Source organism: Hyaena hyaena, unplaced genomic scaffold, assembly GCF_003009895.1.
Source record: "Hyaena hyaena isolate Hyena2069 unplaced genomic scaffold, ASM300989v1 scaffold_3, whole genome shotgun sequence".
Lineage (NCBI taxonomy): Eukaryota > Metazoa > Chordata > Mammalia > Carnivora > Hyaenidae > Hyaena > Hyaena hyaena.
In genome coordinates, this window is record NW_024080635.1 from 6894322 (window position 1) to 6919580 (window position 25259).

The window sequence follows — 25259 nt, forward strand, 5'->3', positions numbered from 1 at the left end:
ATGGAGCCCACGGAGAGGCAGCATCTGATGGACGCCAGACCCGGAGCCCGGTAAGGCGAGAGCCCCGGGAGGAGCGGGGATTTGAGCGGCATCGGACGCATCTCCTGGCTTGCCGTTTACAGTGGATGGTTTCGCGGGAGGCTTGAAAACGGGACCATATAGAACCGACGGATTGGGGGCAGGGGGAAGACGGAAAACCGAGCGCGGGCACGAGATCATCCCTCCCTCGCGCCTGGGCACAGATCCTGACCCCTTGCCCGCTAGTGTGCGGTGGCAAGCCTGGAGCCCCGCCTCTCCGGCCCGACACTTTGCCCCCGGGGCAGCCGCGCCCTGGGAGGCCCTGTGTCCCCAGGTGCGCGAGAGGGGGGTCTGTCCTTCTCCCGAGCCTGAGCTCTGTTCCTTCTCCGGGCTTGACTGCACTGGCCCCGCCCCTTGGCCAGTTCCCAAGGTCTTTACCTCTTCCAGGGCCTGGGAGAGGTGGGGGAGGAGGGAACACCCTGGACCAAGACCCCAAGACTCCTGGACTGGTCGTTGCCCCAGCACCCCACTCCAAACACGAGTTTCTGGTTACTCCTCAGAGACTGTCCAGCTTGGAGTGTCCTTAACTATTCTTTTAACTGGACGCATGGGAACGACAAGGCCCCACAGAGAGACAGGACTGGAGTCAGCCTTCCTTGCCCGGTCTCAGAGCTGAGTCTCCCCTCTCCTTTCCTCCCTGGCCAGGTCTTACACCGGATCTCTGTGGCAGGAGAGGGCTGGCTGGATCCCTTTGCCCGCACCTGGTCTGAACTTGCAGGCCATTGAGCTAGCCACTGAGAGCAGCCATTACTGTCATGCCCAGAAGGGTCCTGGCAGTCACTTTGACCCCAAGAAGGAGCAGGCCCGGCGACAGCTTTATTTGGCCTCTGCCATCTGCCTGCTCTTCATGATTGGGGAAGTCGTTGGTAAGAACTTTTGTGCTAATTAAATGAAATTGGGTGCATGGATACTGTGGACGATCTGAAAAGCTTTTCTCCAGAATGTTCCTACTAATATTAATACTGATAGCCCCAGGACCCTGGGTGGCTCAGTTGGTAGAACATGCAATCCTTGATCTCAGGGTCTTGAGTTCAAGCCCCACATTGAGTGTGGAGCCTACTTAATTAAAATAAATACTAATAGCCCCATTTATTGAACATTCATAATGCTGAGTCTTTTATATACACATTATCTCATGCAGTCCTCACAACTTCGTACTGTCATGTGGGTGGTATTATTCTTATTTTACAGGTAATGAAACTGAGGCACATTAGGGTTCAGTAATTTGCTCAAGATCATGCACAACTTGTGTGTGAGGGAGGGCCTGAATGCCTAGAAGGAAAGAGCGTTTACTGAGTGCCTACTATGCTTTCCAGGCCTTGTTTGAACTTGATTTTCACAAGTTCCTCTAAATAGATCGTGTCAGTCCCATTTCACAGATTAAAAATTGAAGCTCAGAAAGTCAGTCCCTTGCCTATGGTTCAATAGCTAATGGGTAGAGAGGTCCCAAATCCATGGTCTTTCTCCAGAGTCCATGGTTTCCCTGCTGCACACGCAGTCTGGGAAGCTGACTTCTTGGGGGAGCTGATAAGGACCCTTGTCTCCTTGGTCCTCCCCCTACAGGCGGGTATCTAGCACACAGCTTGGCAGTCATGACTGACGCGGCCCACTTGCTCACTGACTTTGCCAGCATGCTCATCAGCCTCTTCTCTCTCTGGATGTCCTCCCGTCCAGCCACCAAGACCATGAACTTCGGCTGGCAGCGAGCTGGTGAGGACCCTGGTTGGGGTTGCAAGAGGAAGGTGGTCAAGACGTGGGTTCTTTGGTAGCTGCCATAGGGTGGAACCCTGAGCGAGGCCAAGAGGGTGACTTGGGTTGGGGACATCAGTCTTGGGCTCTATCCTTTGGTAGCTTCCAGTCCGATGGGGGAGCTCTAATCCCCTGTCCTTCTTGGAACTTCTGGTGTGCAGGGAAGGAGAGCTCACCTCCCTAAGAAACGAAATGGTCAGACTTCCAGAACAAATGACCATGGCATTAACTCTGCACATAATTCCGTGGATCAGCTCTTGGGGGAGGGAAAGGTCAACAAAGCCTTCTGGAAGATAGAGCCTTTAAACCTCATTTAGTTCATGTCTGGGTGGCACTGTCATTCTCCTCTTGGTGGGAGATGGCCCAGTTTCTCCTCAGAAGCCTCAGTTTGCCAGATGAGCAATGGGTACATATTTTAGTAAGTCAGTTTCTTTACATGTAAAACAAAAACGGTGGACCCAGATGACTTCTTAAGTTTCATCTAGCTCTGACATCCCTGACATATGAGCGGTGAGGTAAGGCTCAACCATGCCAGCCATACCTTTAGCAGAGCCCAGGTGGACCCAGGCCCTGACTTTGTAGGGAGGGGGCTGGTGGATCGTGGAGGGGTGGGGAGGCCTCCTCAGGCTTAGGGCCCCCTATGCTAAGATTGGTGGTGGGGGGGTTGGGTTTCTTCCTCAGAGATCCTGGGAGCCCTGCTCTCCGTACTGTCCATCTGGGTCGTGACTGGCGTGCTGGTGTTCCTGGCGGTGGAGCGGCTGATCTCTGGGGACTATGAGGTCGAGGGGGGCACCATGCTGATCACATCGGGCTGTGCTGTGGCCGTGAATATCATGTGAGTGTGGCCTCGCTTCTCTGTGAGTCCTCCCCCCTCCTGCTTTTCACACACACACACCTGCAGGCCTGCTCTCAGTGGAAGGAGGCGGTGGAGAGGCCACAGGACCAGGACTTCCCGGCGGTCTGAGCTCTGGCAGCCCTAGGCCGAGGCAGGGGCCACCGAAGGCTCTGAGTCTGGGGCTGCGTCAACTCCACCACCGCCCCCTCCCCTCATATGTGTGAGTGAATACACCGGAAGCCTTCAGACCTGAAATGGGAAAGGTGAGTCTAGTTCTTATAGGAGCACCTATCCCTAAGGGTAGAATCCAAGTCCTTTTCCAAAGCTGGCGTGCCTGAAGTCAGTCTCGGTGAGAAGCAGGGTGTGTGGAGCGTGGGGTCTTGCTTTGGCTTTCTCTACCTTGCTCAGTGGTCTTGGGCAAGCCACTTCCGTCTCTGGGCCTCAACTTCCCCATTTGTGACACGGGTGGGGGAACTAGATGACCTCGGTGGTGTCCTCCTGTTCCGAGATTTGGCATCTTTGTGGCCGGGTTCAGCCTGGCACTGGAGCTGAGCCCATTCTCCTGTGGTGCTCTGAACCAAGGCCAGGTGGGTCGGGCTCCCCACCGGGCAAAGGGACCGAGCAGTCTTGGGGGTGAGGACTTTTGTCCCACAGGAAGGCCAGCCCTATGGGTGGCCTCTACCTGCTAGGGCAGCGAGCCCCTCGGCTTTGTCTCTGCTTCCGCAGAATGGGGCTGACTCTTCACCAGTGTGGCCACGGGCACAGCCACGACACAAGCCAACAGCAGGAGAACCCCAGTGTCCGAGCTGCCTTTATCCATGTGGTTGGAGATTTTCTGCAGAGCTTAGGCATCTTGGTGGCAGCCTATATTTTATACTTCAAGGTCAGAGCTGGGGACAGAGGGAGGTGGGCCGGGGGGATTGGGGTGGGCAGGGGAGTGTAGGTCATCTGGAGGCTCCTCTCTACACATGGCCCTTTCCAGGTTCTAGCTCCCTCCCAGCTGTGTGGGGAGAGGGAAGGAACATTCACCCAAATGCCTACCAAGCGTCAGCACTTCTGATCTTCACGGCAATCCTGGAGAGCAGGTGGTGGTGGTTTCAGCAGCTCGGAAAGGTTCAGGGACTTGGATGGTGTCACACAGCTGGGAAATTGTGGAGCCAGATTCAAACCCAGGCCAGTGTGCTGCCAATGCCCGGGCATTGTCCATCACATGGTGGCCGAGTGACATAGTGGAAAGAGCCAGGCGTTGGGGTTGAAGCCTGGCTCCACCCTTTGCTAGCTGTGTGATGTCGTCCTTTGCTCTGACTGATCTTCAACTTTTCCATCTATACAATGAGATGTTGGACCACTGGCGTCTAAGATTCCTTTTAGTTCTGTCCTCAGCTCAGTGCCTTGGGCGAGGAGGGGTAGGAAGGGACCGTGCCTTACCCTGAGCTGTGATCTGTCCTGCCCATTCTTCTGGACACAGAATAAAAGGTGGAGAACTGGGAGGCAGAGACAGGGTGAGGATTGTGCTGACCACATGAGAGCACCCCTCTCTCTGACGCAGCACTGGGCGGGAAGGGAGAGGGAGGCCGAGGTGTTGAGCAATGAGCCCAAGCTCCGCCTTCCCCTCTCTCTGTAGCCAGAGTACAAGTATGTAGACCCCATCTGCACCTTCCTCTTCTCCATCCTGGTCTTGGGGACAACCTTGACCATCCTGAGAGATGTGATCCTGGTGCTGATGGAAGGTAACCCGTACTTGGGGCTCCCCTTTTGCTCTTGGCTCTCTGGCTCTAACAGGTTTGGGGGGAGAGGGCAGGGGAGTCCCAGCACATTGGCAGGGAGCCGTGGTCTGGAGCCTGGCACAGGCTGGAACACCTCCTGGGGCCCTAGGCCAGTCTTGGCATCGAGCTGAACCCTCAGGTGTGGCTGTTCCTAGAAATGTCCCAGGGACCGGACCGTGCCTTGCCTTCCCTCTAGCCCCAAGGTGTCCCCTCCCTGCTGGGATGGGTCCTCCCTGCCTAATCAGGTAACTTCTAGGTGGTGTTTGTAGCCCTTGGAGCCCCACAGCCCTCCCTCAGGCACCTCAGTCATTTACCTTCCCTGAGGCAGGGAAAGGGGCTTCCATTGCTGACTGAGGCTGAGAGAAAAGGGGGTGGGTGTTGGACAAGCTTACCAAATCCACTGCAGCTCAGTGCTTTCCTTTCTGAGGCCTCCGTCTCCGGAGCGTAGGGCTGGGCTCAGAGGGCTTCCTCTGTGCTGACAAATGGTCTGCCCTGAGTTACCACCTTCACCAGCTTTCTTGTGCCCCAGATTCTTGGGTCATGGGGTTCTGTGTGGCCAGGGTCAGTCTGAAGTTGGGTGCTGGGTTTGAGTCAGCAGGAGTTGTCTGGCTGCAGGTCAGAGCATTTTCTCCAAGAATGTGACTGACCCAGATATAAGTGATGATGCTGATGCCTCACGTGGGTGCAGGGGTCCCCAATTTCCTTCCTTCCTTCTCCCTTCCGCTCCAAGAAAATTTTCACTGAGCACCTGCTATGGGCCAGGCCCTGTTCTAGGCACTGAGGATACGGTGGTAAATAACTGTTCTGCTCTCGTGGAGTTTCCATTATAGAGGAGTCACAGGCAGGAAACTAACAAGATAGTTGCAGACAGCATCAAGTGTGAAGAGACATACAGAAGGATGCTATGATGGAAATCATCTGGGAGGCGGGGGCAGCATCAGACCTGCTGGCCAAGGGGGTCATCTCTGAGGAGACGTGAACAGCAGAAAACAGCATGGGTGGGAGGGAACGGTTTCCTTCAGCCCCAGTCCCTGCCACCCTCAGGGACCCCCAAGGGTGTGGACTTCACGGCTGTACGGGACCTGCTGCTGTCCGTGGAAGGGGTGGAAGCCTTACACAGCCTGCATATTTGGGCGCTGACCGTGTCCCAGCCCGTGCTGTCTGTCCACATCGCCATAGGTGAGTGGTCAGGATACTCAGGGCTGGGTGAGCGAGAGGCTGCCGGATGTCTGGGGCCATCCCTGAGGCAGCCAATGACCTCAGATGTTTGCAGTGCTGGTGCATTGAACCTGGCCCCATGCTGAGTACTTTACAGACATTATTTCATTTGATCATCATGACCCCATTTATAGATGAGGAAACTGAGGCTGGGGCTGGGTAGGGTGCAGGTTCCTAAATTAGGGGTACAGTCACTTGCCTGGGCTTTTACAGCTAACAGGTGGCAGAGAAAAGACTCCTAGCCTTAAAGTCAGTGCTTTCCCCGCTCTTGAAGGATTGGGCCAAGTACGGGAACCAGGGGGTTGCCTGATTGATGCAGGAGTGGCATCTGGGGGTTTCTCGATGCCTGCATCCTGTTCTGCAGGGGGTAGGGAGTGTTGGCCTCCTGATTGTTCCTAAGGGCCCAAGAGTGAGTAAGTGTTCTCTGGTCCCTCCCCCGGTGTGTCCTCTCGGCCCCTAGCTCAGAATGCAGACGCCCAGGCCGTGCTGAAGGCAGCCAGCACCAGCCTGCAGGGAAAGTTCCACTTCCACACCATGACCATCCAGATTGAAGACTACTCCGAGGACATGAAGGACTGTCAGGCGTGCCAAGGCCCCTCGGACTGACTGCCTGGCCAGGTGCCTACTGAGACACGGCCAGGACCTGCAGGTGATGGGGCAGGTGTCCCCCAGGCCCAGCCAGGACACCGCCTATCCTGGCTGTGTTATAAAGCGGGTCCCTCTCCTGACCTCTGCTCTGTGTTCAGTGTGGAGGAACTATTCCCTGCCTCCCCCATCTGACTAGAGCCATTTGAAGGATGGAGACTCGGCAAAGTGTAAAGCCACTATGACCCCGTTCCTCCAGCTTCTGGATTGGTGCCTTGCAGGGCTGGGTTTGGGCCTAATCCTCAGCTAAAGCTTTCCTACCACCGGCTTCAGGAAAAGCAGTGAGGCACAGCGAGGGGTGACGGGGGGAGACTGGCCTCAATATCCCCTTGCCCACTGTCTTATTCCCCATTTCAGTCTGTCTGGCCTTTGCCTACGGATCTATGCAGAAGCCCCAGAACAGTCTCTCCCTCTGCCTGCAACAATAGGGTTTAAGGAGGCCTTGGGGTTGGGAGTTGTGAGGACCCTGCACTCTCACACATGTCCCGTGACAGCAGGTACCTGAGGCCTGTCTGTGCCTTTGTCACTTCAGCTGTGAGCCAAATGTTTCTCTTTCCTGGAGAGAGGAGGCTTCTGATCAGGAAGGGACCTGGCCGGTTTCTTCTTCCCTTATTCCCCCAGCTCGGGCACCACCTGTGCCAACGCAATGATGCCCTGGCCACAGGTGGCAGTGGGGGCAGCGATCTCAGCGTGGGTCTTTCCTGAGCAGCCCCACGGCCCCTGGGCCAGCTCTGTTGCCCGCATGGCCTGACGGGCTCAGAACCCAAGGATGGAGGACAGTGGCTGGGAGATGCTGGCTTCCTGAGGTGGATGCAGGTTCCTAAATTAGGGGCAGCTGGTGTGTCCAAGGTGAAGAGGGGAGACTTGTGCCCAGTCTCCCAGGGAAGGCAGCACAGCCTGTCACTAGGCGGCCCTGGGTTTTACAAGCAAGTGCCCTTAGGTCTCATCTCAGAATAAAAGACTAAGAGTGAACCTACCTCACAGGGTTGTTGTGAGGACTGGAGCCAAAGTCTTTTAAGCACACGGTGTTCCTTGCAGAGTGGTTACTTTGATCATCAGGCTGGAAAGATGCAGCATGAAACTGCTTTGCCGAGGGGACAGGTGGGCTTCCTAGCCTCCCCAGGGGCACTGCCTTGATCTTGACTCTGCCCTGATTCACAGCTGGAAGAGGAGGGGTTGGTCACTCGCCTTCCCCTGTGAACCGCTTTCTTTCCATCTGCGAAATAACCTCTTTGTGTCTTTCAAGCACGGTCATCCAGGCTCACCTGTGGTCTGAGTCACAGGTAAATCTGTGGGAAGTCGTGTGGCTTGGAAGTGTGGTGGGGGAGGGGCACTGCTGAGGGCTGTGTTCTATTCTACTCCAATCTCTGGAGAATCAAGCCCCTCTCCCCTCTGGCCACTGCAGGCTCCAGGAACCTGGGTCCTGACCTCTGCCGGGTGTCACATCCTTATATCCCTCTGCAGAGAGGGTATTTGTGGTGTTACATTTTTACAAATGAGAAAACCAAAGCCAGAGAGGTTGACTCACTTGCTTGAGGTCATGGGGCCAGTGTGAAGCAGGACTGGGGTTTCTGCCTCAGCCACTCAGGCCTCCCTTTACAGCAGGAGCTGAAAACCTGTTCTGGGCTGCATGTTGGTACAGTGCAAGCCCTTGGGCCTGGCAGTGCCCTCCATGGGTAAGGCCATGCCAAGGCAGCTCAGTGTCTGGGTGCTGTAGCAGTGAGTGGGGAGGGGAAAGGTGTCTCTTTCCCTTGGCCAGGACTGGCACTGAGAGCCCTCCCCGCCGTGGGAAGGCTGCCTGGGCCACAGCTGTGTGCTCCCTCACCCACCTTCAACTGTTCTTGACCCTGGGCCAGAATGCCTTCCCTCCTCAACTCCCAGGCCACCCCACCACCACCTCAATACTGTAGCAGCCCCAGGCCTCCCAAGGGAGAGCCCTCTCTGCACCCCAGCTGGGACTGGTTCCAGGCAGGACCTGAATCATCCAAGGGCCAGAGGTCAAGCTGGAGGATGGCAGTGGGAGGCCTTGGAGAAGCCCTTGGGGACAGCATGTTCCCGCTGGCCAGGGCGAGCTGATCACGAGAGTTTCCAAAGCTGTGAGGCCATCAAAGCAGGAAAACACCTGACACCCTGGACCTGGGCTGGACCCACCACCCCCACCTCTTTAGAGTCGCCCTGCTCCCAGGCAAGCCCTGAGTCCCCCTCCCCCACGCAGCTGCTGGAGGGGTATTTATAGCCCGAGCATGAGGGGGCAAGGACACGCGCTTTATTTCGGAAGTGATAAGTCCAGTTCCAGGTGGATGAACCCTGGAGAAGCCAGCGCCCCTTCCCCCACTCCACTGTCATGGCCAGGGTGCTTGGAACAACCCCCTCTCCCACCTAGCCCAACTAGAAATGGCTCTTTCTTAGTCCTGAGTGTGTGGGTTAAAGGAGTGGGGCTCTTTTTTAAATTCCTCCCCCCAGTTTTCAGACCTTGGGCTGCACCGCAGCACCTCTCCACGTCCCCTCGCCTGCCTTGAACCAAAGGGGCTGTAGATCCAGTCCCTTTCCCAGAGGGAGCGCGGTGTGGCGCTGACCTCTAGTGGTCCTGGCTGGTAGTGCAGAGTCACGGCCAGGCCTGAGCTGAGGGTATCACTGCTCACCCCCACCCCCGGGGCTGGGTTGGGACGGACCTCCTGCGTTCTCAGCCCCTTTCTCCTCGGCCCTACGCTCCGCCAGGTCGGGAAGAAAGCGCCGAAACTGGCTTCTCAGCGCCTCTTTGCTCCACTGCTGGGGTGCGAAGATCATGCCTGGCAACACAGGCATCTGCGGGTAGCTGCCTTCCTGCCGGACTAGCAACCCCGTGGGCCGGGGAAGAGGGGGGGGAAGACAGAGTTTTGTCTCACTCAACACACTGTCCACACTCCCGACTACGGCACAGGGCTGGGCACGCAGTTGATGTCTCTTCTAGCTGTCCGTCAAATATTGTGAAGCACCTGCCGGAGAGAAGAGGACATAGCCGTGCCCTCCCGGGGCTCCCAGGCTAGTCCTGGGGCCTGACTGTGTACCTTGCAAAGCTGCACGAACAGTGTGGGAACACCCGGCCGTGAAAGCTCAGAGGATCCGGGTCAGGGGGTCAGTCAAGCCCGTGGAGAAGGCGAAGATCTGAAAGACAAGTAGAAGTCAGCTCCGCAGAAGCCGAGAAAGGCATTCCAGGCAAGGGGTCAGCGATGGCAGAGGCACCGCAGCCAAGCGCCTTGCACCTGACCTGCCACTAGCCGCTGGGCTGGGGGGGGGGAGGGGGGCGAGGCCCCGCCCCTTGGTACGCCAGCGCTGTGATTGGCCAAGAGCGATCTGACGTTTAGCTAACTGGCTGCCTTGATTGGGTCTCCAGTTGTCCCCAGGGAGGAGCTGATGCACCCGCTCCCCCGCCCTGAGCAGGTGCGGCGCCCGGTGGGAGCAGGCCTGGGGGCTCCTCTGGCCGCTCCTAGGGCTTCTCCAGGCTGCGATACTTCTTGCGCAGCGCGGACACCGGGTCCTTGAAAAGCACTGGGTCCAGACGGAGGCGAGAGGAAACCAGGGGCATGTAGCCGAAACCCGCAGCCATCTGATTGATGCAGTCTCGGGCTGCCGGCTGCGGCTCCCGACCCCCAGGCACCTAAAGGGGAGGAGAAAAGAGTTGGGGGTCTCCTCTGTCCTTCTGAACCCACCCCACGCCCCCGAACCCACTCCCACGCTCCTGAACCCTGCAGCAAAAAAGGATTTGGGTTAGACAGTGAGAGGGAATCCCTTCCCCAGCCAGTGCCCTCCCAGTGTCAACCTGTCGCCCTTGTTCCTCACCAGTGGAGATCTGGCCTCAAGATGCTGCTTCCCATAGGGCACCTTGATAGGGGGCAGTTTGGTGACAGCTGCTACTAGGAAGTTCATCAGGATGTCCACACAAGTGGGTGTTTCATCTGCCAGGGTTCTCAGACCCTTGGGCAGGGAGTGGGTGAAGAGGGTGTGGTAATACCTGGTAAAGGGGGAAGGACAGGCAGAGGCTGCAGCCAAATCCACACACCACCTGTCTCCATCAGGCCCCATTCTCCTCCCTCCTGACCTCACTCTCCCTTTGACTTCAACCCCCAAGCCTCTTTAGAAACCCCTGCTCCCCTCTCTGAGCCCTGGCCATCTCAGAGAGCTCACACCAGAAATCCAAACCTCCCTCTACTGTTCTGTGCTCTGTGGTTCTGATGTCTGTGCTCAGCAGATGGCGTCCTCCTTGCCTCCTCCCTTATAGCTCCTTAGGGCCCCCACCCCTGGGGCTCTGAGGTCTGAACTCAGAATGAAGTGGGGGGGGGGCAGTCAGCTGGTTCCAAGGCCATTAAATATGGAGGTTCCAAAGACCAGCTTCTGGAAGGCTGTGGATTAAGCAGGCTGATGGAGCCCTGCCTCACATAGGCCTCCTACTAAACACCGTAGGCCCACTCTGCAGACCTTAGGGGCATTCTTCCCTCTGCTGAGAATTCCCTGCAGAATCTACTAGAGGTTCCAGTTTACCCATACTTGGTTAAACACGTCTAAGGAACACCTCTAAAGGGGCCTTCTAGAATTCAGTCCCTGCCCCAAAGACAGGTGCTTTGGTCAACTTCTGGAAGGTCGGGGACAGTCCCCAGCCCACCACACACACATTTATAAAGCTTCGGGACCCTTCTCTTGTTAGCACCATCACCAAATCCAAATACTGTCCATACCTTCTACTTGGCTCTATTTAAACCAACACTAGCTACTGTTTGTTGACCATCCTGTGTGCCAAGGCCTTCGTAGGGTTTTCTTACCTGATTATCACATCAGCCCTGTGAGGTAAAGACATTTTCCCGATAACGAAACTGAGCCTCACAAGAGGTGAGGAGACTTGCCCATCACACAACTGGGATGGGGCAGATCTGAGCCCTGACCCTGGATCTCCAGGGTCACATAGTGACTGCTATGTTCACTCCCACACCACCCTGCTCGTGGTTCAGAGAGGGGGTCTCTGGCCCTCTGCTCCAAGGACCACGGCCGCCATCTTTACCTGTGGTAGAAGGCAGCTGACGTGAGAACCATGGAGAACTCATTGTTCTTCTCAGCAGTGTAGCCCCAGCCACCCTGGGCCTCATCCCAGAAGTGGTTCCACGTCAGAAAGCCCACCATCCGCTCGGGAAAGCTCTGCCACACCAGAAAAGCAAAGTCCACCTGGGGAGATAGTTAAGTGAGGTCTGAGGAGGGCCTTCCTGACTGGCTAGGAACATCCAGAGATACAGAGGCAAGGCCAGCCAAGCTGAGAGAGGAGATGGGAGCATAAAATTCTCCAGGAGTGCTTGAGGGTGGGGGCGGGGTGTCCCAGCTGGGAGCTAGAAACAATACTTTTCAGTTGGGAGGTGAAGATTGTTTTCGAGAGGCTGTGGAGGAGGAGGGTGATTGGCTCCCTGGGGTAATTTCAAAAGTGGGAGGATGTACCTCTGCTCTGGTCCCCGGCTCCTCCCTGCTCAGGGAATCGGAGGGGCTTCCGGGGCCCTCTGGCTCTGTCCCCCCCCCATACTGGGGCCCAGTCCTCACCTCACTTGTGGTAAGACTGCTATGTGCGTCGAGGCTGAGGATGGCGTCTGTGCTGATGGCTCTGTGCGGGACAAAGCGGTCACTGACCTGCAGCGGGAGGGAGGTGAGGCCAACTCAGCAATGGGAACCCTCCCCAGGTTCCCGCGGGGACTGTCTGCATATCTGCTAAGCGGGAGCCCCCACAGACAGGCAGACATGGTGTAGAAGGAAAGGCAGTGCAGACAGCAAGGCTGGAATTAGGACCTGGAACTCACTCGACCTCTCTGCACTTCAGGTCCCCTGTGGTAAAATGGGGCAGTAGGAACCCTTCTAGCTTCAACACCTCAAAATTCCTCTCTTGTCACATTACGTGTTCACCTCAACCCTGCGAGGGGTTGTCAGACACCCTTCCTTTGAAAGCAACAGATCCGGAGGGATGAAGGGACTTGCCCAGAACCACACAGCACACAGGTGGCTCCAGGCCTCAGAAGCCACCGTCCTCTGGCCCAATTTGCCATCTCTCCCCATTTCCTTAAGATCCCAGGTTTTTCTTCTGGCTCATCCAAGACAGCCGGCATCACTCCCTTTGCCTCCCCTGATCACATAAAACCCCAGTTCTCTGGAAGCACAATTCAGAAGGGCCAGGGATGGAAGAGAATCCTTTCTATCAGGCCTGTCACTGAAACCCGCGTCGGACAGCCCACCATCCACTCCAAGAAGCTTTACCACAGCACGAGAGCAAAGTTTGCCTAAAGAGGTACTTAAGTGAGGAGTGAAGGAGGACTTCCTGACCAGCTGCAGGCGTAACTTGAAGTCCAGATTTGGCTCAGGCCCAAGTGAAGCCCTCTGTGCATGCCCTCCCCGGTTCCCAGCAGGCAGGGGGAGGATCCTTCCCTCCTGTGCCCCTCTCTGCTCCTCTCCTCACCTTCCTCTGCCCGTCCATGACTATCAAGGGCACTGCTGTCTGAGGCCACCTGGGTGGGGGTGGCTTCTCGCTGCTCCAGAGGACCAAGATCTAGGAGGAAAGGAAGGTGTTCCTGAAGTCTGGGAGAGCAGCTGTATTTGTGAGTTTGGGCAAGAGTTTAGTTGGAGCCAAGGTCTTTCATCAATGCTGCCCAGTTTCTGCCTCTGGGGATCTGGAAGGCAGAAATTCCAGAGACGCAAAGGTAGCTACTACCTATAGCATTAGAACTTGAGAGAGTCAGTTGTCAGGGCACCTGCATGGCTCAGTCGGTTAAGCATCCGACTGTGGCTCAGGTCCTGATCTCTCATGGTTTGTGGGTTCGAGCCCCGCATTGGGTTCTGTGCGGACAGCTTCCGATTCTAAGCCTGCTTCCAATTCTGTGTCTCTCTCTCTCTCTGCCCCTCCCCCATTCATGCTCTCTCAAAAATAAACATTAAAAAAATGAGTCAGTTGTGGTAGCCCCCAGCCTGGGCCCTGACCCCATCCCCATCTACTCCTAAAGGCTTTCATTCTCTTCTGCTCCTTTACCATTCTCAGCCCAGCTCAAATGTCACATCGGTAGAGCTGCTCTGTCAGTCGCTGGCTGAGCTAAGTGCTTTCCTCCCCTGTGAGTCCTCTCAAGAGTCTATGTGGCTTTGCTGGAAGTGAGATTTGATAGCGTGTGCCAGGGAATGCTGACTGAATCTGAATCCAGGGCTGAATCCTTTCCTGGTTTTTCTCTGCACCCCAGTACCAAGCCCATGGCCGGACACTCAGAGAATGACTGATGAGTTAACACATGGATGTATGTTTACTTCTCCAGCCTCCCCAAGTGGCATCTGCTTTTTAGATGATTTTGTCAGTTTCCAAGAAGGAGGGAGGGGAGGAAAGGAACGAGAAACTTGGGACTTAAAGAGGAGGGCAGAGATGTGCCTCCTCCCCCAAAATGTGTGGTTATGCTTGGGGTCTAGATGGTCTAGATGGTCTTCAAGGGCCCTGCCCTTGTCCTGGCCCCCACCCTGGATCCCAAGACCCCAGCTGGCAAGGGGACAGACCTGGGCACAGTGCTGGGAGCCTGCCACCGCCTGGATGAGCTTCATGGGGGGCTGGCCTGGGGCCCCCACCCAGATCAGGGCGCTGAACCTGCCCACAGGGCGCGACCCTGAGGGAATGAGACACAGGCTGTTAGGGTAGGAGGGGACAGGACCCCCTGAAGAGTGACCAGAGCTGGGGACTCCGGGAGCCAGGAGAGCTGTTGGAGAATCAGGGAAGGGCTTGGCCGGGCTGTATGGTTGAGGCTGGGATGGGCTTGGAAAGAGTTGGTGGGGAAATTTCAAGTTGTCCCACCCCTAGGGTGTACCCCGTTATCCCACCCCCAGGGCATACCCCGTTGTAGGTAGTAGAAGGGGAAGTCCGAAGGGCTTGTGGAAAAAGTGGGCAGGGCCAGAAGTGCACCCGGGGGGCTGTTCCACAGTAGCGAGGGGTGAGCAGATGCTCCAAAGATCCGGTCCTGAATAATCTGTGAAATGAGAGGGCCGTGTAGAGGCAGTGGCCGGTGTGGCTGGGGACAGGGTCTGGGGAAGTGGGGACCGGCCCTGGCATAGCCCTACCCCTCCCTCCTCCAGGCTCAGGGAGGGCAGCCCATGCATCACCGAGGGGTTCAGGCGCAGAAGTCCAGAGTAAGGACACTCGGTGATCATGTCTGGGGGTGGCAGATGACGGTGAGCTTGCTCCTCCCTTTCTTTCCTCCCTCGTGGCAGACATGGCTAACAAGTTGTGACATTCTTTCTGGACCCAGAATCCCTTTTTGCCTGACACCCCAGGCAGCCACTACCCATCACCTGGACTGGCAAGGTGGCACCTGCTTTGAAATCTATTGGCCAGAGCTGTCCTTCTACAGATAGGGAAGCTGAGGCCAAGACTGGAGAAGGAATTTGTCCAAGAGCTCAGAGTCATGTCTGATTCATCCCGAGGCGTCTTCCAGGGGGACGTCCAAGTACTGGGACAGAAGAGGTGCCCAGAGAGAGAGTGGTGTGGAGAAGGAGCAGGGAAGAGGCAGGAGCCAAGCACCATGGCCCCCAGCCTGGAAGTGCCCCTCACCTCCAGGGTGGTATGGACGACCTTCTCCACTGAGGAGAAGTAGGCATCCCATAGAAACTGGGTCTGCTGACGCAGGGCAAGGACCCGCGTGGGGGGCATCTCCTGGAGGGCAGTGAGGACCTGAAGCACAGAGGGAGAAAAGGAGACATCATGGGGCCTTGTCTTTGACTGACTCTGGGGTGGGGACAATCCAGGTTGGAGGTCTGGGACCCAGAAGCCTTCTCCCCATGGTTTTTTAAGTCGGAAGACACCCTTGGCCAAGGCCCAGGTAGCTCAAGGGTCACACAGAGCTGGGCCTCCATGACACTTGGTACCTGTGTGACTGCAGACAAACTACTTAACCTCTCTGAGTCTCTGTCATCTGAAAAATGGGGATGATAATAGTACTTGCCTCATAGGGTAGTTATGAGGATTAAATGAGATAATACACAATAAGTGCTTAGCAGATAGTAGAGACTCAGTGGCGGGCAGCTATTATTATTAACTGCCATACTTCTCTCCCTTCTCAGGGGAGTCAAGGCTTCAGCATAGATTTTCATAGCCAGGCGGATTAGTTTCATCAGCAGGAAAAGTCACTGTGCATTTTGTTTTTCCCACCCCAGTCCCCATGGAGGCACTCCGATTTTTGATTTTCTGTGGCTTTCCCTTAAATTAGTCCAGTCATGGACCAGTGGGGCTGGGCCCATGGAGATCATCTGATCTCACCTATCCCATTGAACAGATGGGGAAACTGAGGCTGGAAAAGGCTCACAACTTGCTTTTAGTACCTTCAGGAGTTCTGATCCTCTGGGAGCCCCTGAGGCTTGGGACTTGGGGCAAAATCATCCACATCCACACACGGGGGATAGGAATGAAGACTGAGATCAGTCTGGGGGCCGAGATCCCAGAGTCCTCCATGTCCTGGAGGCGGGGCCCTGAGCTACCTGAAATGGCAGCCTCTTGTCAGCTACAATGGCCGCCTTGGTCCAATCGATGACCTCGGAGAAGGGCAGCTCCCACGGAGGGCTGAGAAGCACAGGGATGCAGCCAGCCTGGGGGAAAGGGGAGTCACTGGGGAGCCCTGGGGAGCCCAGTCCTATCCTACACACATTCACCCTCCCCTACTTCCAAGTTAGCAGCTGCTTTGGTTGGGGGCAAGGGGCAAAGAAGAGAGAAAAGTGGTATTTTGGGGGCAGTGGGCTGTTCTAGAGAGGGTGTGGTGAGTGTGGCTGTAGGCACACCCGAGTCCCAGAGGAAAGGCATGGGCCGCTCCCTGCCCCTTCCCGCTGGCCTGAGCCCCAGTACCCTGCCAGCTCAGGAGTGTGGACCACAGGGGCAGGGGGTGCCTAAGTTCGGGGTGTACCTGCAGGGCTTGGAGGAAGTGCAAGGCAGCAGGACGGTGGCCGGGGATGAGGCAGAAGGTGGCATCGGGTAGCAGTCCCCCAGGGTGGGTCCTAAGGAGGTACAGGAGGGGGGTCTCACACATATGAGGCCTGAGACAGCTGCCCCTCACCCCACCTGGCTCCCTGATGGCTCCCCAACCCCCCACACGAACACTCCCAAATTCACAACGTGCACACCCATCACGCGTGCTTCCTACATTAACACTCATGCACACACACGGCCACACACTGAACACCAACACACACCAAGCTTCACACTCGCCCCTCACCCACAGTTGGGCTAGGAGCCAGGGGCCCCGGCTTCTAGTCCCACCTCTAGCCTTGGTGGTCTCCCACATTTCCCCTTCTCTTCTCTGGATCTCGGCTTCCTCTCTGCAGAATGGGAGGTGGTGGCACCAGCTGTTTCCGAGGCCTGGTCCGACTTGGACAGGCCCACGTTTGCCTGCCCACTGCTCTGCCACACACAGATTCTCAGGCAGCCCTCACCTGATTGGCCCCCTGCCCTGCATCCCCCCCCCCCATCCCAAAAGCCCAGGCCCATGAAAGGCTCCTCTGTCAGGAGGTAGGCTGGGCCCCCAGCCTGGAACCGCACAGGAAGCTGCTGTCCAGAGGCCCTCTTGCCCAGAGAACAGGCCTCCTCTGTTCCTCCCACCTTCTTCCCCCAACTTCCCGGGGCCACACTCAGGCTGTATGTATTTGTGGGAGGATGGGCAGGAGCCACCTCCCTGGGACTGCCTCTCCCTCCCCAGGGAAGCAGTGCCCATGACCTAGCTACTGGGAGGTGCAGGGAGGGCCTAGAGAGGCCAGACTCCTGGGCTCACAGGCCTGCTCCGAATGGGACTGGTGAATAGGGTCCCAGGACCCTCCACAGCCACAGCCTATCTGGTCTGAGTCTGAACCTTCAAGAAGCAGTCCTTGGAGTGCTTAGCCTCTGGACTACCCCCCATTGAACAGATGGGGGAGACTGAGTCTCAAAGAGACCCAAGGACTAGCTGAGAGTCTCAGAAAGGAGCAGAGCTGAAACTAGAAACAAATATGTGAACTCCTGCCGCTGGGTCATCTGAACTACCCCAGAGCCACTGCTTAGGGGTCTCCCAGGGGTCCTGCCTCCCGCCTTCTGTCTCTACTGCTCAGGTGGCCACCAGGCCTCTCCTGGGAGAAGCCACAAGTCAAACAACAGGACATTCTCCACTTCATTGGTGCCACAGCACCAGCCAGCTACAGCCCCTCTCCCCTCCCCAGTAAAGCCCTTGGGTGCTGAAAACCCACAAGTTTAGAACCCAGAGAGAGGCGCCTGGGTGGCTCAGTCGGTTAAGTGTCTGACTTCGGCTCAGGTCATGATCTCAAGGTTTGTGGGTTTGAGCCCCGCACCGGGCTCTGTGCTGACAGCTAGCTCAGAGCCTGGAGCCTGTCTTCAGATTCTGTATCTCCCTCTCTCTCTGACCCTCCCCTGCTCATGCTATCTCTCTCTCTCTCAAAAATAAAAAAGAATATATTAAAAAATTATTAAAAATTGAACCCAGAGACAAAGGGCTTTCTGAATAAACCTTCACAAACCTCCACTGTTCCGTCCTCTGTGTCTCTGTAGACCCTTCTCCTGAGGGAGTGTCTGGGACACCCCTCTCTGCCTTCTAGCAAAGATATTCCTCCTATTGATCTTAATGTCTAAGCTCAAACCTCACCTTCTCTGGGAAGCCCTCCTTGATCTTTCCAGCGATGGCTCCCTCCTCTGTGCCCCCACTGTGGGAGTAATGCGCCGTGCCACTCCAGCCTTCTACCGAGCACATGCTTTGTTGAAGCACCATGTGCTTTACACATATTAACTCACTTCCTTCTCACGGCAACTCCTTCAGAGATGGGAGGTGTGTGCTGTTAGTGCCCTGTTTACAGATGAGGAAACTGAGGCCTAGAGAGGTCACCCAGCTCTGACGGAGAGGAACCAACGAGGCAGCGGGCACAGCATCTCTCTGCTTAACAGTGTGTGTCATAACCAGTGACTTGTCTGTCTCCCCCCTAAGACCAAACAACTTGAGGACAGGGGGGCGTGCCTTCCTCATCTTAGCATCCCCAGGGCCTGGCAGAGTGCCTGGCAGAAAACGGGCATGTAATGGTGCTAAATGCATGAATGTCCCATGTGCAATAAAGGATAGACCCAGGACCAATGGACCAAATGTCCAAACAGGTCACTTTCAGCACAAAATCTAGTAATGGATCTGGCAGAGTAGTGAGTGGGTGGCCTTGGGAGATGGTAAGATCCCCATCAGTAGAGGTAAACAAGCAGATCTGGATCAGCACCTGCATGTGTGTGTGAGTGTGTTATGGAGGGGACTTCATGGTACCTGCCAACGAAGTCATAGGGTCCTGTGACCATACAAGGTGCTTGCCACGGACTCAGGGCCTCAGTGCCCAAGGATGGAGTCAGTGTGGCTCCACTGGGCTCTATTGAGGCCTGGCTATAGCCAGGGCCATATTGTGACCTCCATGTGTCCTAGGCACTTTGGCTTTTGGGGTCCCTCTGCTACTAAAAAAAAATATATAACTCTCAGTTATATATTGATAACTCTCAGTATAAAAATGAAAATACTGGAGTACCTGGCTGGCTCAGTTGTTAGAGCATGAGGCTCTTGATCTTGGGGTTATGCATTCAAGCCCTATGTCAGGTGTAGAGATTATTTAAAAATAAATCTTAAAAAAAGAAGTGGCACCTGGGTGGCTCAGTCAATTAAGCGCCTGATTCTTTTTAAAAACATTTTTTAACGTTTATTTATTTTTGAGGGACAGAGAGCAACAGAGCATGAGAGGGGGAGGGGCAGAGAGAGAGGGAGACACAGAATCCAAAGCAGGCTCCAGGCTCTGACAGCACAGAGCCCAATGCCGGGGTTGAACTCATGAACTGTGAGATCATGACCTGAGCCGAAGTCAGATGCTTAAGGTGACTGAGCCACCCAGGTGCCCCTAAGCATCCGACTCTTGATTTCAGCTGAGGTCATAATCTCACAATCATGAGATCGAACTCCAAAGTGGGTTCTAGCTGGGTGGAACCAATTTAAGACTCTCTTATTCTCCATCTGCCCCTCCCCTGCTTCCTTGTGCATGCGCGTGCATGTGCACGCTCGCTCCCTCGCTCAAAAAAATTTTTTTAACTGAGGGGCCCCTGGGTGGCTTAGTCTGCTAAGCGTCCGACTTTCGCTTAGGTCATGATCTCGCGGTTCGTGGGTTCGAGCCCCGCGTCGGGCTCTGTGCTGACTGCCAGCTCAGAGCCTGGAGCCTGTTTCAGTCTGTGACTCCCTCTCTCTGACCCTCCCCTGCTCACGCTGTCTCTCTCTCTCTCTCCTAGAAATAAAGAAAACATTAAAAAAATTTTTTTTAACTGAAACATTAAAATATATATTAACACATTTTATTCTGTTTAAATTATTTTTTTCTTCTTTAATTTAGAGAGAGAATGAGCAGGGGGGATGGGCAGAGAGAGAGAGAGAATCTTAAACAGGCTCCATGCTCAGCACAGAGGCTGATGCAGAGCTTGATCCCATGACCCTGGGATCATGACCTGAGTTGGGTTTTTTAATATTTTTTAAATGTGTATTTATTTTTAAGAGAGAGAAACACAGTGCAAGTAGAGGAGGGGCAGAGAGAGAGGGAGACACAGAATCTGAAACAGGCTCCAGGCTCTGAGCTGTCAGCACAGAGCCTGATGCGGGGCTCGAACTCACAAACCGCGCGATCATGCCCTGAGCTGAAGTTGGACGCTTAACTGACTGAGCCACATAGGCACCCCCAAAAATTTTCTTCTATTTAAAAGTTCGGTTTTTTTCTTTTGATTTTCAAAGAAATGAAAACGTTTTCATGGATCCCTAGACACCACGCCTCCTATATCCAAAGGAGACAGGCCAGGGAACTTGAAAATATGTGTTGAATTTATGGAAGAAAAAAAAAGCCCACCCCAAATGAGGGAGAGCACATACACAAGCTGTTTGTGCACACACAGAGTACCTCAGAAAAGACAGAAGATAGACTAGAAACGGTGTTTGGCTCCAGGAAGGAAAAACTGGGCGGCCAGAGACAGGGGTGGGAGGGAGTTTTGCTGTATACCCTTTTGTGCCTTTGGAATTTTGTACCATGTGAATGAATTCCCTATTCATAAAAATAAATAAGTAACAATTTAAATGGGTGGAGGCTTATTCCAAAGCAACAGGAGACTGTTCAGCGAAGGTGGAAAAATATGGGCTTTGTAGCCAGAAGTGCACGGTTGAACCCCAACTCCACCGCTACCACCACCATAGCTGCCCCATCAGAGACCTGAGAGAGGCCGTGGTGAAGCAAGGGAAGCCTTGAGTGGCTCCCTCTACCTGTCTGAGCCTCAGTTTCCTGTTCCCTGAAGTGGGAATAATAATATCTGTCCTGAAGGGTACTTGAGTGTGCATGACTTGTGCAAAGTGGCTGGCACAGCACCTGGCCCAGAGCAAGCTCTCCCCACGTGTGGGCTTCCTCCCCTCCCCCACCCAGTGAATGTGGGACAGCGGCTGTGGGATGGTGGCAGAGACGGTGAATTGCCTCTTTCTCTGGCCAGTCCTTGTTTATTCAGGCCACCCTCCGAGGGCTGCCCTGTGGCTGGTGGCCTCCCCCTCTCATTCCGTCCCTCTACTGTCTGGCTGGTTCAGGCAGCTGCCCGGCACCTCCGGGAAACTGAGGCTCCAGCTACTCTGGAGATTATAAATCCTGTCCCCTGCAGGTGGACTGAGGCCAAAGAGAGAACTTCTAGAAGTTCAGAGGGCAGTCAGAGGCTGCCAGGCATCACACGCTGGATACACGCTCATCGACAACGTTACTTAGAGGGTGCCCCCCCACCGATTAGAAAGCCTTGACCAGTTCTGGCCAATTTTGGATCAATCGGTAAACATCCAGTGAGTCAACAGTTCACCTACTGAAGGCAGCTCCTTAACTGTTTCCCAGAGAAGTTCAGACTGAAACAGCTTCAGGTTCACCAGTCAGCAACCGCACATAGCAGTCACTAAAGTCAGCTGAAAAAGAACTTCCTCTAAGCAAGCGTAGCTAAGTGCCTAATCAGAAAAGTGAGGCAGGCCCATGGTGAGCAGGAAAAACTTGTTCACCGAAGGGAAGCTCTGTCTGAGCTCTGAGCTTGAGGTGCCTGGAGAGGGGGGCAGATCCCCAACTTTTCAGGTCACTGCTGAGGATGCCCGTTACGGGTGGGTCCAGGCCGAAGGGCAATTCCATTCCTACCACTGGCTGTGGGAGGGTCCCTGGAGCCCACGTGCCTTCAGGAGGGAGAGTGATAGCATTCCCATGAGAGCCCCTGAGAAGCAGAGGCAAAAATGGAGCTTGGCCATGTGAAGAATTCCTAGGAGGGAGAGGAGCTGAGAATAGCCCATGTTGTTGTAGCAGAGAACAGGGAGGTACCTGAGGGAGGGAGCATCAGAAGAACACCAGGCTGACAGATTCCACATCAGGTCTGCCCCAGAGATGGAGAAGGAACCCTCTGCCCCAGGGGCCCTGGACAACCTCCAAAGGGCTCTGGCTCCTGCCTGCCCAATCAGCCTTTTGGACACTGCTGGCCTCCCGGGAGTGCAGGGGTGGACGTAAGGGTGCTTAGGGGTTAACTGCTTGACCACCTGAAGTGTGTCACCCCAACTAGCCCAGGGAGAGAGCACTTTCTGAACAACTCTCCATGTCCCATAGGCCACCATGCCCCTCCTACGTCTCCCGGTGGGAAGTTCTTCCTTAGGTCTGACCTCATTCATATTTGTTGTAACCAAAAGCTGTTTCCTTAAGAGGTTAACCCCCAAATTAGACACAGGAGCAACTTCCATCTGTGACCAGTTCGTAATCTCCATGGCTCTGAGGCATTTGATGGGTTGATTATAAACTCTTGGTTAAATCTCTGAATTCTAATGCTTCAGGCTTTGGAAACAGGCACCCCTGGATTTAAACACTGGCTGTGCTCTTGTTGTCTGGATGGCCTCAGACAAGTTACTTGACCTCTCTGAGCTTATACAAATAAATGATAGCAGTTAGTATTATTTTATTATAACTATTTATAACTTAGGACAGAGTGAGCACCATAGATGTGGATGTTAAAATAATAGGGAAGGAGGAATCGGAATATGAGAAAAAGAGTCAGTAGAAGTGAGTCACATTTTTGTTTTTAAAGCTCCCCCCAAGGGAGAACTCCAAAACCCACTTTGGACACCCCTTATGGTGGAGTATCATCTTGGTGGTGTTTCTCTCTGTCTAACCTGATTACCCCCTGTTGCAGCAGAGGCTGAATTTGCCCGGCCTCACCGACTCTCCCATCCCACCCCAATCCTGCCCTCCACCTTGGCCTCTAGGCTCACTCCCACTGCAGACCCTTCCCGCCCAGCCCGCAAGGGTAAAGGTCCACTTACTGCTCGAGTCCACGGTCCTGCTCACAGCGCCCATCCCAGGGACAGACAGAGGGGTCAGTGCCTGCTGTGCGCCACCCGCCCCTCTCGTCTGCCAGGGCTAGCAGGGGCACCCCGGGGAGGGGGCTGTGCTGTTGCAGCTGGCCAGGTGCCCCACCTCGCAATGGGTGGGCTTCAGGGAGAAGCGGGAGGGCCACGTCAAAGCCAGGCCGGAAGGTGTCCACTGTGGGGCTGGCCTTGGCCACCATCGCCTGTCCCAGTTGGAAGGTCTGGGGGCAGGGAGCTGGGTGGAGACCGAGGACCAGATGGTTCCTTCCCCCATTCCATTGCTGGGGCAGGGGGCTGCACTCTCCAGCTGGGACTTCCAGGCTGAGGAAGAGGAGGAGGCAGGCCTCATCGGGGCTGGCCGAGTGGTAGCCGGAGCTCTCAATGGAAGCCAGGATCCTGCGGTGAGCGGCAGAGAGAGGTCCAGCCACCGGGTGCACGAATACCTTGAGACCACCAGCCCTGCACTTCGAGGCATCAAAGCAAGCCCCCCAATTGCAGCTGCCGCCACGGGGGGCGTGAGGAGGTTGCGAGGCATCTTCTGGGAGCTCCCCAGGCTGGGAGAAACTCGGCAGGAGCTCTGCATCCAGCCAGCGGGGCCAGCCTTGGGGGGCACTTGCCCAAGGTCCGGCAGGCACCACCAGGCGGAGAAGGGGGAAGATTCTCAGGAGGATGAGGAGCCAAGAGGCCGAGAGTGCCAGCCAGAGGGACCTTCTTCTCCACGACTGCATGTGGCCACCCGCAGCCAGGGCTGGGGGAAAGCAAGAGCAGGGGCTTGAGGGTGGAGCTGGAATCAGCCTTCTAGGTCAGCGCCTTCATTGTATAGATGGGAAGACTGAGGCCCACGGAGAGAGCAGACTGCCTACGTAAGGTCAAACGGCAGGTCACCGGCCAGGCGCAGGGAGTCCAGGTAGGACCTGGCTTTCTGGCCTTGCCTTCCTGCAGTCAGGAATCTGTTTCGTTGGCCTGCGGACAGCCACGCCAGCCTTTGCCCTCTCCCAGCAGGGGCCCCTGCCCCTGGGCACTGCTCAGGCTGACGCAACCCCTGACCACACTGCAAGGCCGTGGCCTTCTGTCCTCCTGGCTGCACCCCCTGACCTTGGCCTCAAAGGAGAGGTGGGCAGTCTGCCAGGCCATGGGGGACCCGTTGGGGCTCTCAAAGGAGGTGGCTTGGCCAGGGTGCAGGGCTGACCTCCCCAGTCCTCCCCTTGCCCAAGCGGCCCCTGAGTAGCCCTGGCTGCCTCCTTGTGCCCACTGGGCGGGCACTCCTGGGCTGTGGGCCCAGTGGCTGGAGCTAAAATTAGACCCTGCACCCCATGTGGGCTCTCAGGGTCAGCTGAGGTCAAGGCCGGGCTGCAGCACTGCCCTCTGCCTGGGGGGCTGGGAGTGCTCTGGGTCCGAGTCTTCTCCTACCCTGCCGCTGTACCCCAGCTCAGGGAGCTTGGCCCTCCTCCCCCACACCTAGCAGCTGGTCCTGCACCCTCTGGCTTGGAGCTATCACGGTGCAGAGGCCAGGGACCCTGACCCGCGCCCCTGTCCCATGGCGGTCCCCAGCCCCGCCGGTGTCGGTGTCTTTTCCCGGTCCCTCTCCGGGTTGCATCTGGCCCGGCTAGATCTATTTCCCAGCCTGGCTCCTCCCCTGACAGCCCCAATTGGCTCCTGCCTGGGAGGCAGGGTCTCGGCTTAACCCCTTCCAAACCAGTTTCTTTGATGGCCCATAATCCTCAGCGGCAGGACGCGCACCTCACAGTTGGCCTCAAGCTGTCACAGCCTGAGTCTCTGAAGTCACATATCAAGCCTCCAAAGAAGAGGGTTAAGAGGTTGTCATCCTTTACAAGCGAAGAAAAGTGAACCTCAGAGAAGGGGAGTGGTATCTTCCTCAGCTGGCTAAGATATGACAGGGCGGGGATGAGGTTTGAACCCTGAAGTCCTGTCCCTACTCCTTAGAGCTTCGCGCTGGTCACCCCAGCTGGGGGTATCTTTGTGGGGGGTCCATAAATCAGCGATGAGAAAGTCAACAGGTGAGAAAAATGAAGCATGAAGTGATGGGGGAAGGCAGGGGTAGAATGGAGGGGGTGGGATTGGGTAAGATGCTCTCAAGGATTCCCAGGATCGGTTCCCCTCCTTCAACAACCCCCCCCCATCTCATCTAGTTGCAGCCTTTTTGGACCCACTCCTGGTACCCCTCACAGGTGCCCAGGTCTGCCCTTGTCTGGAGCTCTGTAGGGAAGGTCTTGATGCTCATTCTCCAGTCCATATAATACCTGAGGTTGAACTTGACTATCTCTTAGTCCACAGCCATTGAGGGATTCTCTTGCTCAGTTTCTTGGTCTGTGCCCTGAAAGGGGAATCAGGAATGGGTGATGTCACCCACTGATGAATCACCGAGGTGAAGAGGGAGACGCAGACCCTGGCTGCCAGGAACCGCAGTCTGATGAGGGAGGCCGCAGGAAACCGGCCAACCTGGAGTGAACACTGCCTCTACCTCTTAACAGCTGGATGATGTGGGGCCTCTGTCCCCTTATGTCTAGATGGAAGTAGAGATCTTCACCATGAGATGGT

At 55.7% G+C, this 25259-nt stretch overlaps 2 protein-coding genes across 5 annotated transcripts; one reads left to right on the forward strand and one right to left on the reverse strand.

The window, feature by feature from the left end:
• SLC30A2 (solute carrier family 30 member 2) lies at positions 1-6268 on the forward strand. 2 transcript variants are annotated; one of them, XM_039234016.1, is made up of 8 exons: positions 1-50; positions 724-944; positions 1642-1788; positions 2509-2662; positions 3389-3545; positions 4287-4392; positions 5473-5607; positions 6107-6268. In XM_039234016.1, exons 1-8 carry the CDS (start codon positions 1-3, stop codon positions 6250-6252), a joined length of 1116 nt encoding a protein of 371 aa, XP_039089947.1. In that variant the 3' UTR covers positions 6253-6268. The 2 variants fall into 2 exon arrangements, with proteins under 2 accessions (XP_039089947.1, XP_039089950.1); XM_039234019.1 differs by lacking the exon at positions 1642-1788.
• Positions 6269-8542: 2274 nt separating this feature from the next.
• Positions 8543-23761, reverse strand: EXTL1 (exostosin like glycosyltransferase 1). Of its 3 annotated transcripts, XR_005528215.1 has the most exons (12): positions 22656-23761; positions 16212-16302; positions 15793-15900; positions 14870-14989; positions 14156-14288; positions 13825-13931; positions 12752-12841; positions 11848-11934; positions 11324-11484; positions 10111-10282; positions 9339-9928; positions 8543-9266 (listed from the first exon to the last, which is right to left on the reverse strand). XR_005528215.1 is itself a non-coding variant. In XM_039230688.1 (11 exons), the coding sequence occupies exons 1-11, from the start codon at positions 23426-23428 to the stop codon at positions 9758-9760; spliced, it is 2013 nt and encodes a 670-aa protein (XP_039086619.1). In that variant the 5' UTR covers positions 23429-23761; the 3' UTR covers positions 8543-9757. The 3 variants fall into 3 exon arrangements, 2 of the variants coding, with proteins under 2 accessions (XP_039086619.1, XP_039086630.1); XM_039230688.1 differs by having other exon boundaries at positions 8543-9928; XM_039230699.1 differs by lacking the exons at positions 13825-13931; positions 14156-14288 and having other exon boundaries at positions 8543-9928.
• Positions 23762-25259: the final 1498 nt, after the last annotated feature.